This window comes from Meleagris gallopavo, chromosome 14, assembly GCF_000146605.3.
Source record: "Meleagris gallopavo isolate NT-WF06-2002-E0010 breed Aviagen turkey brand Nicholas breeding stock chromosome 14, Turkey_5.1, whole genome shotgun sequence".
Lineage (NCBI taxonomy): Eukaryota > Metazoa > Chordata > Aves > Galliformes > Phasianidae > Meleagris > Meleagris gallopavo.
In genome coordinates this window covers 7,310,594-7,324,201 of record NC_015024.2, presented here as the reverse complement: position 1 = coordinate 7,324,201, position 13,608 = coordinate 7,310,594, and the positions used below count along the sequence as shown (strand labels likewise).

Here is a 13,608-nt window from a genome sequence, read left to right as displayed (position 1 = left end):
GACTAAAAGGAGAAAACACAGTGGAGTAAACATGGTGATATGAAACAGTCTGCTCACAAAGTAGACAGGAAAAAAAAGGGGAAAAAAAGGAAGGGCAGCAGGGAAAATAAGGAAAGGGATTATTAAAATACATTTGCACAAAGGAGAATAAAGGTGAGAAACTATGTGAAAACTTTGTAAGGATTTTATCAGACTGCAGAACAAAGCAAAAGCATAACTGTGAGAAAAAAGGGAAGATACACATACAGTGTAACACACAATGAGATAAACGATGAAAGGAAGAGGAGAAGACACATTCAACATGATGCTTAAACAATTGGTTCTGGACTGAGATCAGCACATTTAGCCCCAGGAAGTGAAAGAACCTATGCATTTGAGGGGCTTCTCACAACAGACCATTCAAACTCCAGAAAAGACAAAATGTCACTTCCGCAGTTTTAACATCTCTAACATAACGAAGTTGAAATAACAGTTGCTTCCTAAGAGAGAAGTGATATTTCAGTGTATTCGTGGGACAGACAATTGAGACAGGTTGGGTTTCCTTTTGCATCTTTTCACGAGGGCAAGTATTTCATGTCAGGTACCCATTGCAATCAACGTATGCTAGAAGCCTCCTCAGATGCATAATAAGTGGCAGTTTCTTTCTGCTTATGCTTTTACTCATTGACACACTTCAGAGATCTAAATGTAAAATCCAGAACTCAGAGATAGTATATGGAGCTGTGATTATTTCTCTAAATCTGTCCGTCCATAGAACAATTAACAATTACATCCATACATAAAAAGAAGTTAACATCTGTATGTAAAGAATCTGTAGCTGATAAGTTACAATGAATGTAGATACATGAATGTTACTAGCTTTATTTGAATATATCCATTTGACTTTTGCATCACCAGAGGGACAAGAGAATACATTTGGACATATATGTCTTAAAGATGTATGAGATGGGACTTCAACATTTTGCAATGTGTGCCTTGCTTCTAAGTGAAATGGAAAGGAGCGCACACAAGTTCAGCTATGGAAGGGATGTCCCAGAAGCTGCCAAAACCAGGTCATGAAATGCATTCAGTACCACCATAAGGCATTCTGCACTGCATGCCATGAAACATAGCAACCTGTACCAACAAAACATTTTAAAATATTATGATAGAAACTGTATACAATTTCTTCTGATCTAATTTTGTGACAGCAACCATCACTAAACTCTTCTTTACAATGCACTATATTTTCTTTTTGGTTTACAGGCAAAATATCTAAATATATTGGATCTTGCAGCTTCAGCTAAACATTTAGTACTTTGTCATAGAGCTTACATCATTCGTTTCATCTTATTTTCAGAATAGAAATGGCTAGGAAGCCATTGTTTTGTGGACTGGCAGAGAGAGGCACATGGTAGACAAACGCATAACTAGAGACCTAAACATCGGTGTAAGTTGAACACTGACCATCTTTGGCAGAATCACGCCCACAGCCAGATCCACGCACACAGATCTGCCAAGACAAACAGAGCAGTACATGGTGTAAGCTGTGCTGCCTGTATGGCATGCAGTAATACACCACTTTCCCTAGCATTCTTTTATTTTTTTCCCCTTTAGCCATGGTCAGAATAAAATCCCCGTAAGGTAATCTCTATAGCTTGCCTTTCCAGTCCTGATTGACTTGACTATTTCATTCCTCTACTGTTAAGAACTCTACTGTATGTCCACATGGATGTGCTAGTGATGGTGGCAGGAGATACGTGCACATACAAGACAGTTTAAGGATTTTAACGCGCTCTCTGCAAAGCAATCAAAGAATTATATGTGGATGATATGGTCTCATTCATCTTGAGTGCAACAAGTTGAATAGCACTCAACTCTGTCTTCATTCTTTGTAAAAGGTTTCATAATAATTTTGGTGACCTTCCATGTAGTACTGGAAAATGCAATCATTTTCTCAACTTTCATATCATACACTAAAACAACTTGGTCAATCTGTGAATTTTGTTATCCTGTTAAGAAGTGTTAACGAAATGCTATTATTGTGCACTGATATTAAACATTTGGAAAAAAGCCTTCTCCCCTCCCCCAGTATTTATGCCTGTCAGTATTACAGTTAAGATAGACAGAATAGTTTCTTCAAATGCTCAAACATGAAAGACTGAAGTTTGTGCTCACACAAATAATCAGAAATATAACTGATACTGTGCCACAACATGCTAGATTTGTGTATTATTGTACTGTACTGCATGGAGTAGACAAAAATCTAGAACTGTATTATGAGTAACTAGAATAAAAATGTTAAAATTTGTGTAGTTAAGTAGCACCTTACTTAAAAGGGAAAAAATATTAAAGTTTTGAGTATGGAGGAGAAGAACAGTTGTAAGAAAAATGTCAACATCAGTATGGAACACTATAACGTTGTTGTTTGGAAACGCTTGAATCATCTACGGGTGATAAAACAAGCTTAGCTGTAGTAAATATGTTTGAAGATGTTGCCACTGTGAAGATTCTGGTTCAGGAACAAGTTTGCAAAAAAAAATTTTTTTAAAGAGAGAAAAAAATTTAAAAGGGGCTAATCTTTAGAAAACTTTAGAAAAGTGCATGACAGATGTAAAAAAAAGCCTGGAAGAGTTGGAAAGAGTTCTAGTTTTTAAACAAGTATTCCCATGTCAGTGACTTTCAGAGTGGGCAGGTTCAACACCTATCTGAAAGTTTCTAAAGACTACTCAAACTACTGTAATACATAATGTACAAAATATACCTGCCAAAACACTATTGCCAAACGATCTTACAAAGACCTGATTCTTTCGTGCTAAAAACAAAAAGGAATTTTGCACTACACTTCAAAGATCTGTGGATGAAGCCCATAGCCATGTTGAAATCTGAACACTACAACATATTGAATCAATTCTAGACTCTCTGTCTCTATGAATGGTATTGAAGCTCAGTATAAACGAGTTCCAAGGCATTAACAAATTCAAATACAGTTTTGCTTTGTTTTGTTTTTATACTTGTAAATGTAATAGTAAGAGCCTTCCAGCCTTATTCCTTGCAAAGGCTACTACAGCATTGGTAGTCAAAACAGTACTCTAAGACACTGTAGTGCTTCTGTGTTCAGGTGTCATTTCTCAAGTGTTATTTTATTGCTAATGTCTTTGAGATTTTACCAAATAATCTTTCCCTCATTCAGACAGACTTAACTCACTGTTGCAGAAAGAAAGACTTCCAGATTACCCTTTTTGAAGTGATTGTGTTACAGTTTTAAATAACTGTTTGCAGCTACCCGTATCCTTTTCGACTGACTATACTTAGCGAACATAATTGCCTGCTTCCCACAATCTAATTTTAAACCCATCTAGATGCCCAATTCTATTCTGTAGCAATCCACAGGAGAGCTTTGCTGAAGTCAACATGACTGGGACTTTCTAACATACCCACGTTGCTTACTACCCCCATTCCCACACTTCATTACTGATGTCTGTGCAGGAATTGGTTTCAACATCAGACATAGGAGAAATCCAAGGTGTGTGCAATTGTCTTGAGCTAATGGAAGATAACTTTCTCTAAATTAAATGAGGTGTGCAACTTCAGGAGACAAACAGATTTCAGCAAAAAACATTTGAGTTAACTTCCAGATATAGCAAATTCCAGCCTTATACTCTGCAACAAGAAAGTGCAAATCTAGTTCAAGAAAATTAAGACCTGCTAGCAGTACAGGCTATGCCAATAGATGTATTCTATTGCTTCTAGCTAGATTTTCAGCATACCTATGGATTTCTAGGTGGCAGTGTGAAATATCATCACTGATAATAGTTGAAGAATTTTCAAGGCAAACATTTCAAATACCTTATCATCAATTCAAGATAGTTGGGGATTTTAAAATAATTTATAAGAATAATACACTTCTTATCATGGAATAAACATAAGAAATGAAGTGCAGAAAACAAGCATAGGAAGCCAATGATAAAAGAAGTCCTAATTTTTTGATGCTGCTGTTTCCCAGTGGTCTACATGAGATTTAGCAGTGACTAACGCTTACTTCTGGTGGCAAGGTGTTCATTAACTCAGACAGAAGATGTGTAGCCTGCCTCATACTCTTGCAAGGAGGAAGAGAAGGGACAGTATGGAATGCTGTGAAGAATAAGTCTATGTCTTAAATCTAGAGAGGGTCCCTGCTGGGAGATAGCAGCACAGCGTATGAAGTTATATACTGTTTCTTTTCTGGCTCTCCTTTCATTTATAAATCATCAATATCCAGAAGCAGTCAAACTAGTATTTTTCATCACCAAGGAAATGAAAAAAAAAAAAGCTTAAAAATAAATCAGAGCATTTTGAGAAAACGAACTTGTCATCACATACCTTTGCTTTGAATTCAGCTATTCCTAGTTGCCAAAGTGCTCCAGAGCATAAAATGTATAAAACCCACAACTCAGTCTGCATTTTCAGCTTACAGAATGACAATTCATTTACACTGCACATGTCTGAGTTTCTCCTTAGGTGGGTAAAAGGATCCCAAAATACTAATTCTCTCCATGAAATTAGTAGCAATATTTACAGAGATGTAAATTGAAATTACACCCAAACTGTTTTGAGACATTAATTTTAGATGTCACAAGGACAAGATAGGAGTAGAAAACATCCACACAACAAGAGGAGAGTTTCAGAGCATGAGTACAAGACGTACATCTGGCAAATGTGAAAAAAATCAAGTCTAGTTCCTTGTCATTGGTGATGACAAGAGGGCAGTGAAGTACGTTATTCTGTACCTACAAGCAGCATGCAGCTAGGAACAAGGTCTGTTTGTAACCCTGCACTAGACAGTCTGCTGTATTATTCTCTTTGACAGCTATTTCATTTCCATTGCTGAAAATGGAAAGTCACTCTTCAGAGCAGGATAATTACATATTATTCATCTAGAAATTGAAGAATCAGTGTGTATGCTTAATAAATACTCCATAGATGACAGTTAATACAGGAGATGATAATAATGTTTGGGCAGAAATAAATTGCAAAGCTCATTAATTTTTTTTACCAGGACATATAGTGAAATGACAGTTTTAAGCTGTAAAAGGGTAGACCTAAATTGCATATAAAGAAGAAATTTTTCATGATGACTGAGTTGAGACACTGGAATAGGTCCCCCAGAGAAGCTGTGGGTGTCTTATCACAGGAAATGTTCAAAGTCAGGTTGGATGGTCTTTGAGCAAAAAGACCTAGAGAAAGATGTCTGCACCCATGTCAGAAGGGTAGCACTACAAGAGCTTCAAAGCCTTCTTTCAATCTAAATCATTCTCTGATTCTAGTATTTATGCCCTAAACATGGGGTATATCTTGAGCTCACTTTTACAAAATAAATTACTACCAAAGATAGAATCTTTATAATCAACATTTATCCAGTAACAGATTAAGTAAACCTTTCTGGAATTGTTCCTTTACCCTAGTACTGATCTTCTCCAAAGTACAGATCTACATTCAGAAACAATTCCAAATAAACACAAAATGAATGCCATTATATTTTTAAAGGTTAAATCAATGACTGTAGAAGTACACATGAAAATAAATACGATTTATAAATATAGCAGTGTTGTATTCACACAATTTCAAGAATATTTAATTGAATCAAATGCTTAAACAAGACAAAGTAGCCTAAACTAAACAGAAGAATATCCTTCATTTGGAGGCTGCGCTGCCTCATGGGAATTAGCAACCTGATCAAACAGTTACTGTTTTCATAATTTGGCTCTAGAAATGTTTTGCTCTCTTGGAGTGGCTTAGCAAAGGTTTTGAATTTTTGTATAATCTCATAACCCAGAGGCAAAACACTTGTTAAATTTGGATTATGAAGTGAGTCAAGTCAGGGAGATGAAAGTCGGCCCCTATGTGAGTGCATTTAGAGAACAAAGGTGAAGGAACTGGACTGTGCCATAAGGGCATAAACAGTATGCATTATTCACTAGGAAACGTGATTAAAGATAAAGGAACAAAGGATGAAGAAGGAAGAAACCAGGGAAGCTCTCAAAGCAACAAGAGCTTATTAGAGTGAGCCTTAGCATCTGGAAAAACTGGAACTTGAGGATGCACTATTTCAGTCAACTATCCTAACAATACCATGAGACACCAAAGCACAGATTTCTCCTCAGAAACCAAGAGCATGCCTGGTGGAAGCAAAACCGTTAAGAGGAAATGATGCTGCTTCCATATTTGTCTTATAGAATTGCTTGGCTTTCCCTGTACTGGAAAGTACCAAGCCGTTTTCAAGTCAAGAGATTAAATATTTTATAACAGATTTATTAAACTCATTTATTTGGGGATCTCATTACTTTGATGGCTCTTGATTTTCTGAATGTTATTATTTTTCTTTATATTTCATGCTTCTAGCCATCATTTTTTCCCCCCACTGTTTTTACATAAGCAGAGTACTGAGGAATCAATAAAGACACATTTTTTTCTGTTATGTGAAGCAGATACTTTTCCATAAGCACATCTTAATTTATTTAATAATGAATTTAAATCATGTTTTAACTATGTATGCAATATTCAGGGTATAAGGTAAACATTATCTTGCTAAAAGAAATCACAGAACATCACGTTGCTGTGGAGACACTGATACCATTTTTTCCTCTAAATACAAAATCCATAAACTAAGAAAATATACACACATATATACATAAATAGAATTCAAAAGAAGTACTGAGTTTAAAGAAATTAGGGAGGGAAGGAGGTATTTAAGTTCACTTTAAAAAATAAACAGCTAACACAAAAATTGAATTTCATCCTGCTGCAGGTTGAAAAGAAACATAGTCAGGAGCAAACAACCCCCTTTTGTTTAACACCTCCAGCTCAATCCTGAAAAGAACTTCTCTATCCCTCCGAATGAGTGGTAGTTGAGTGAACTCACAAAGGGTTATTTCATTCCTTTTGTGGCCAGAGAGCCTGAAAGCCAGTATGAATCTGCGAGGCAGCAGCACGTATCTGCACTCCTACTCAGGTTATTGGTAGCAAAGGAAGAGGGCTCCCATCCCCATAGATATGGGGCATGTCAGGAAACTCTTCTGTAGAGAAGAACAGGCACTGTGGAACCTTCTACCTCTAAAACAAACGAAAAAGGAGCAAGACGAGGCCTGAGAGGGCAATGTTAGGTTTATTTCAGCTGTTGGTCGGTAGACTTCGTATTAGAAATAAGTTGCAAGGAAGGACGGGCTCTGGAATGAATGGCTAAGATCAGAGCTTGGTCTCTCATTTTGCCTTTATGCTAAGAGCAGCAATGACACAGGTAATGCAATGTTTATGTGCCCTCAAGATAATATATTTTACCACTGCACCATTCTACTTTTTTCTATTCTTTTATTCCCTAAGATAAATAAATAAACTTCCCTCAATTAGCAACCTTAAAAATACAGTACATATGCCTGAGTTGTTCATTAGAGGCAGCAAAGATTTTTTATTCAAGTTGGTGGAATAATTTATTTTAAAGATCTCATCCAGCACAGCTCGAAGACAGTTTGTTTTCTGTTGCTGCACTGAGCTATCTGCTGTACAGCAGGAAAAGGAGGTGGCTCATTTAGAGCAATTACACCACTTTGATTCTCTCCCCATTTTTAACTGATTGGCAATGACCAGTTTATTGTTCTTAAATAATTGGCTCATCGTGTTTTCATTTCTTTAGCTTGCAGCTCTGTTTCATGGAGCTAGTGGTTTCATTATCTGTAACTCCCTCACAGCTACAGACCAGAAATATCCTGAGCCAATGATCCACGTCAAATTGGTGCCCACCGCAGCTTAGGTGGAATAGTCAAGAAGTGCAGCCTTTGTTTTCTCAATCGAGGTGTTCACCACCGTCAATTGTTTAGTAGATACACTGTTAGAAAGCCTTTCTAGGCAGGACAAAAAAAAAAAAAAAAAGGGCAAATTAAAGACTTTTTCCTTTGATTTTAGCTAAACTTTTTATTTTGTTTGCATTAAATAAAATTCTTCAGCTCTTGTATAAACAGATCTTTCCATTGTAGAGCTCATTCTATAAATAGGTATTACTTCACTTCCTTTTATAGCACATGTTAAGAATGTAATGCTAAACACACAAAGGTTGCCACCCTCAAAGAATGAGGATGTGGGATGATTTAGTGAGCGCTAGATCTTTCTATTTCAGGTCAGTCATTTACTGCGAGTGGTATTCAGCTATAATGCACAGAGTAAAAGCTTTCTGCCTATAATACACATGGAAAGCTTTCTGCCTTTAAGAGAGCTGGTTTACCCAGGAAACACAAAAGCCATCTGTTTTGAAAGCCTCTGTGTACACCCTGCATGCAGTAACTAAATTCAGTGGTTGATGGGAACAGCGATGTGTCATTTTTTTAAGCTAGAAATGCGCAGGAAGATAAAAGTGGAAAGTGCTATGCACATGCACTGCACTTCTCTCACGCTCTTGCAGGAGTTGGAAGGGGACAAAGGGATAAGGAACAGTTCTCAGGATATGTGAAAGCCATGAAGACTTCGGTGCTGAGTTACAGGGAAAAGTTTTCTTACTTTTCCAGGATGCTTAATTTATTTCAAAGGACAACACTCAAATCACTATTAGTTATATTGTCATGATGATAGCAAGATTAAGCCAATAGTCACAGAAATGTTCAAAGGTCAGTTAACATACGAGGTGAAAGAATTACTGGCAGAACACTTTTAGAACAATAGGGCATCGTTCACTATGTGATTTGAGCAATCTCCAACTTTTTACGGGTCAAGATGTTTAATGCTTTATCGGTGATTTGCTCTAGAGCCATTTAGAACTGTTCAGTAGTAGATACGGTCTAATCTCATTTCCACTTGAGCAAAGTGGGAACAGGAGAGGCACAAGGTTTTAGCATCACAGTCCAATAAAAAAGGAACTCCCTGTTGATTGTCTCCAAAACGTTTAACAAATTATCATACAGAATACAGAAAAAAGGCATAATGAGAATCCAGCCAAGCTGTCAATTTTGGCCTTTCTTTATATGACTTTGGTTTTGTTTTGTTGGCTTTTTTTTTTTTTTGAAACATTTTGTAAGAGATAAAACACTGATGTAATTCTTACCTCTTAAAGGAGCCCATTGTTAGTAATTTGTTCATCACAGCCCCTTCAATCTCCCCAAAAAAGTTACCAGTCTGCAAAGAAAAAATACAAAAAATTACCAGATGTAGAAAAATGCGAAACAAAAATGGATATAATTTAAACTGGCATATTCTATGATCTGACAAGAGTCGGTTTGACAGCTACATAGATAGGTTTTCATGACTATTGCTACATAAAAACTGAAGAGGACTTCATAGTCATGGCAAGTTATACAGACTAAATTATTACCCCTGAGCAGATGTGAGAGCTTATACAATAGATTGAGGGACATTATATAACGTCTAATACCGGAAATAAAAGCCATCCCAACCTAAAGCTAGCAAAGGAAACACATTAATCTGATCACAAACCCTTGTGATTAAAATGTTACTCAGGAAGATATAAACAGGTTGTGAGAGGATTTCATAAGCGGTCATAAAAAAGCATTGTTTATAATTCCTGCATGACCTGTTTAAGGAACCAGGACAGTACATTTCATCAGTCCTAGAAATTTTAACTTCATTCAAAGTCATTTTATACTTAAAACCACTCAGCCTGATGAATTACTCATTTTGTCCTTGTTCAGTAGATGTGGACTAATAAAAATAAATCTCTTTTGAGAAAGCAAACATTCACATTATGAATTTGGTATGCAAGATGGAAGTGACTCCATTTTCTGTAGCCATTCATATGGAATTCAAAAATCTTGTACGTACAGCATTTTTTTTCTAGGTTGGGAAGACATTTTCTGATCTGAGGACCTCAACTCCCATAAGGATCGGATATGTTCTCCATCGTGTTTAAAGCGAGAAATCCCACAATTTATTGGTGGAAAGGGCACTACACTCTCAAATTGCATGAATTCCATAGGTTTTGTATGAACTAAACCCCAATTCCATTACAAGGAACTTACTTGACCTCAAGTATGCACCTGGGATTTTGCAGGCAGAGAAGTTACAGTCCAAGCCAAGAAAATGCATTCCTCTACCTAAAAAGCAAGTATCGCCTTTTTTTCTTTTTTTTAAACTCAGGGGAAACTTGGAACATTTTCCAAAACATATGGGTGTGCAAAATCTCCTAGAAACAAGAGGAACATTTGTAGTTTATATGACTAAAAATACTAGCTTCAATAGCGCTAGTTGACTGATGAAGAAAGATTATCCTAACTATGGGAGAGGCAGTCAGCTAATGTCAAAAAGCCCAAACCATAAATGACTAGTATAACCTTAGATAGCAATAAACATGATTTATTAAGTTATGCTTCAGTCTTATGAAGACATTTCAGTGACAGTTCTTTCCATAAAAGCTCCATTTGTAAATGCCAGTTCTCCCCAAAGTAGTAACACCCAAACAATTGTTATTTTTTAATATATTTGGATTTAGTGGTAACTCAAATGAAGAATTACAGTGCCCCAGAACAAGACCACTTTTAGAGTGGTTCAGGCCATTTCTGGCAAGTCCAAAGAAAAAACAGCACTGAAATAAGCCCAGAAAGGTGAGTAACTGAAAAGGCATCATCCCACTTCCCTATTCCTTCCTTCACCAACAAAGAAAGAGTGTGTACATACATATATATAGACATATGTGTGTAAAAAGCATAGACTGTAATTATCATACTATTACTTTAGTGTTACATCAACAAAACTGACTGTCTGTGGCTTGGATCTGTCCTAACTAATGGCTGAGTTTAACAGCAGTTAAGCAGGTAAGTATTTTGAAGGAGCTACCAGTGCTGGATATGGCAGAACAGGAATTAGCACCTTATGCCATGACATGGCAGAAAGGTTTTCTTCCTATATATGTACATCAGGAGGCAGTGACATAGGAACAAAATTCCATAAATCTTGCCAGTAGGGTTCTTGAAAAATCTGCATTTTATCACCTGTTTCCTGACATTCTGTCAGCAGTGTATGATTCTCAGATACTTTCCTTCTTTCCCAGAAAACGGATATGCTAGTTTGGCTTTTAGACTCACATACATTTTTGATGCTTTACCAGTAGCAACTTGAAATCTAAGTCATTACACATGTCTAGCCTAATGTTTGTCCAGCATCTCTCCATAATAGGTTCTTCAAGGGAATATGTACCAGCTAGTATAAGATGACCTACCAAAGGAAAAATGTCTTCCTAATCATATTTATTGGTTGTAGCCAACTACCAGCTAGCAAATGAGCTACAAAAATACCGTATGCAATTGCACACAATAATCTGGGAGAATAACCAGATAAAAAGTTTTCAGTGCATGAAGATTATTCTACAATGAGTGTTACTCTTTGCCTTAATTAAGTAAAAATACGTACTTAATACATAGAGAGAAAAAAAAAACAACACACCACTGTTTCTAACATAACATTTTTAAATAACATCATATTTTTGGTTCATGTAATTTTATGGGTCCATCTTGGAATTATATTCACAACATGCTTGACATTCCAAAAGGATAAAGCAATGTATGTAATAAAGTAAAACAAAATATTAAATTTCAGTCCTTGGTTTTTGCATGAAGACAACATATTGTGAAGAATGATTACTTCAAAGCACAGCACATTATCTGTTGAGCAGTTAATGCTCTAGTATAGTATAGGAAGGACAACAGTTTCAGAAAATTTTGCTTCCCTTGTTACTACTTGCTAACAATCTTTTTAAAGTGTCAACCAAAATGGAATGAGGTACAGAGGGACAGTGAGGAAATGTTATCCAGCTACTTCAGAGCTATGAAAAAAACATCTGTACCTTTTTGCTTTCAGAAGTGTTAGATTTAAAGTTGATGTATTTCATGTTTTAAATCTAAAAGCAAAATGCTCAGTTTGGCTTCTTTTTCACCGTCAACTTAGAGGTTTGGTTTTTTGTAGCTCTCCTCTCAAGTCACTCTTCTAAGTCACCCAAAGCTCTTTATGATAGCTATGTTTCTCAGTAACCAACCTCGTCACAACAAATTTAATTCACCTAAGGGCTAAGTAAGAACATGTGTAAATCCTATTCACAGTACCAACACATAAAAGAAATTCAACTTCAGACAACTCTGGTGTAATTGGGGCACCATCCCAACTGTTTCCAGGCAAAGTTAATGAGGATAGTGGTGGGTTCTTCATAAAGCTCACAGAATTGAACTGCTACATGTTCTTCAGTCATTTTCGAAGAAGCAGAGCAAATCAATGTTTTGAGTGGTCTCCATGAATCATGATCCTTATGCTATATATTGTGGTGCTTAGTTTTTATCCACCAGTAACTGTAATGTACTCAGAAAGTAAATTCAACAAACAGCTGCATATCACTTCATTATCTGAAGTTTGAATGTAAGAGTTCTTCATCCCCAGCCTCCTCACCCTCTTCTCACACTTTACTGGTGGCAAAATTCCACAGAGAAGAATCTTTCTTCTGGGGGTAAAAAGGTCTTACGGAAGATAGACCTTCTTGCAGCAAAAAAAGTCCTCTGAGGGAACGTTTAGGAGTTTAAGAGCAGAACCCACACCAGTGGGAGATAGAAACTGAGCTTCTGTCACATTTTATTGATGGAAGTTTTCAGTGTTATGCTACTAGTTACTTAACATTTTAAGACAGTGACCTATTTAAGAATAACAATTACATAAATGTGCTACATGAGAGGGCTGAATAAAAATCTTTCACTTACCTGCCCATAGTCTTCAGACACTAGAATAAATCCATTGTTGTCTATTAGGTAACAGTTGATTGCCTGAAAAAGTAATACCAACATACAGTTCTAACTTTATTTTTAGGATGCAGTAGTGTTATTTTGTTTACTTCCAAATGACATTCTAAACAAATAAAGCCATCAGGTTCTTCTAATGGCTAACCCAACTTCTAAGTGTAGTCTCCACCAATGGGATGCTATCTGATCTAGACTTTTACGCAAAGTTCATGCAAAACAAAAAGATGTATATATAAAGAGAGGCTGTAAGATAAACTGTAAACAAATATAAAAAGAACAGGGTCATTGTTTTTTTTAAATTCATTCTTAAAAATATCTCCTTGTAACAAAGTTGCAAAGGCACAGAGCTGCTACTCCTGATTGCTTATCCTGTGTTGGGAGAAAAACATCAGCACAATGTCATTACCCTAATGATGTATTAATGAAAACACAGTGTCTGCCTGGAGGACTAACAGGGGAGCAGGTAATATTTTTTAATTTGGTCAGTGGGGGAGGGAACCAGAAACTTCTGCATAAGAGGCCCCACAGGTCTCTTAAAGCTTTTCAAATTGTGTTTTTAATTGGGAACTGGATCCAGAGGTAAGACTGTTAGCTTTTCGTAGGTCAGACTTATAACTTGTATAAAGCAAGATAAACTGAAATCAGTGCTTCCCTCTATACATTCATGCTCTATTTTAACCTCAAGTGAGTTATTCGCTACAGGCAAAGTTTTAATTACTGTGCTTTGGAGTTTAAGCATAAGGTACAACTCAAACCATGATATAACTCAGTTTCTCTTCATCATTGCCAAAAACCTACGTCAGTGTTAAATCTATAACATATTTCTATCATTGGTCTAAATCAGCTAATGTTTCTAGTGACATCTTTGTAAAAA

General features: G+C 36.3%; 1 protein-coding gene across 3 annotated transcripts in view; it reads right to left on the bottom strand.

Annotated features, from left to right (window-relative positions):
- Nucleotides 1-13,608, bottom strand: part of CACNA2D3 (calcium voltage-gated channel auxiliary subunit alpha2delta 3) — a 399,128-nt gene that overhangs the window by 27,698 nt on the left and 357,822 nt on the right. For 2 of the 3 annotated variants that reach the window (XM_031555548.1, XM_010718481.2), the window contains exons 29-30: nucleotides 12,696-12,758; nucleotides 9,047-9,117 (exon numbers count right to left, since the gene is read on the bottom strand). In XM_031555548.1, the coding sequence (XP_031411408.1) occupies nucleotides 9,047-9,117; nucleotides 12,696-12,758 (134 nt within the window). Of the gene's footprint in view, nucleotides 1-1,446; nucleotides 1,493-9,046; nucleotides 9,118-12,695; nucleotides 12,759-13,608 lie in introns of all 3 variants that reach the window. The other variant, XR_004161297.1, reaches the window with a different exon arrangement.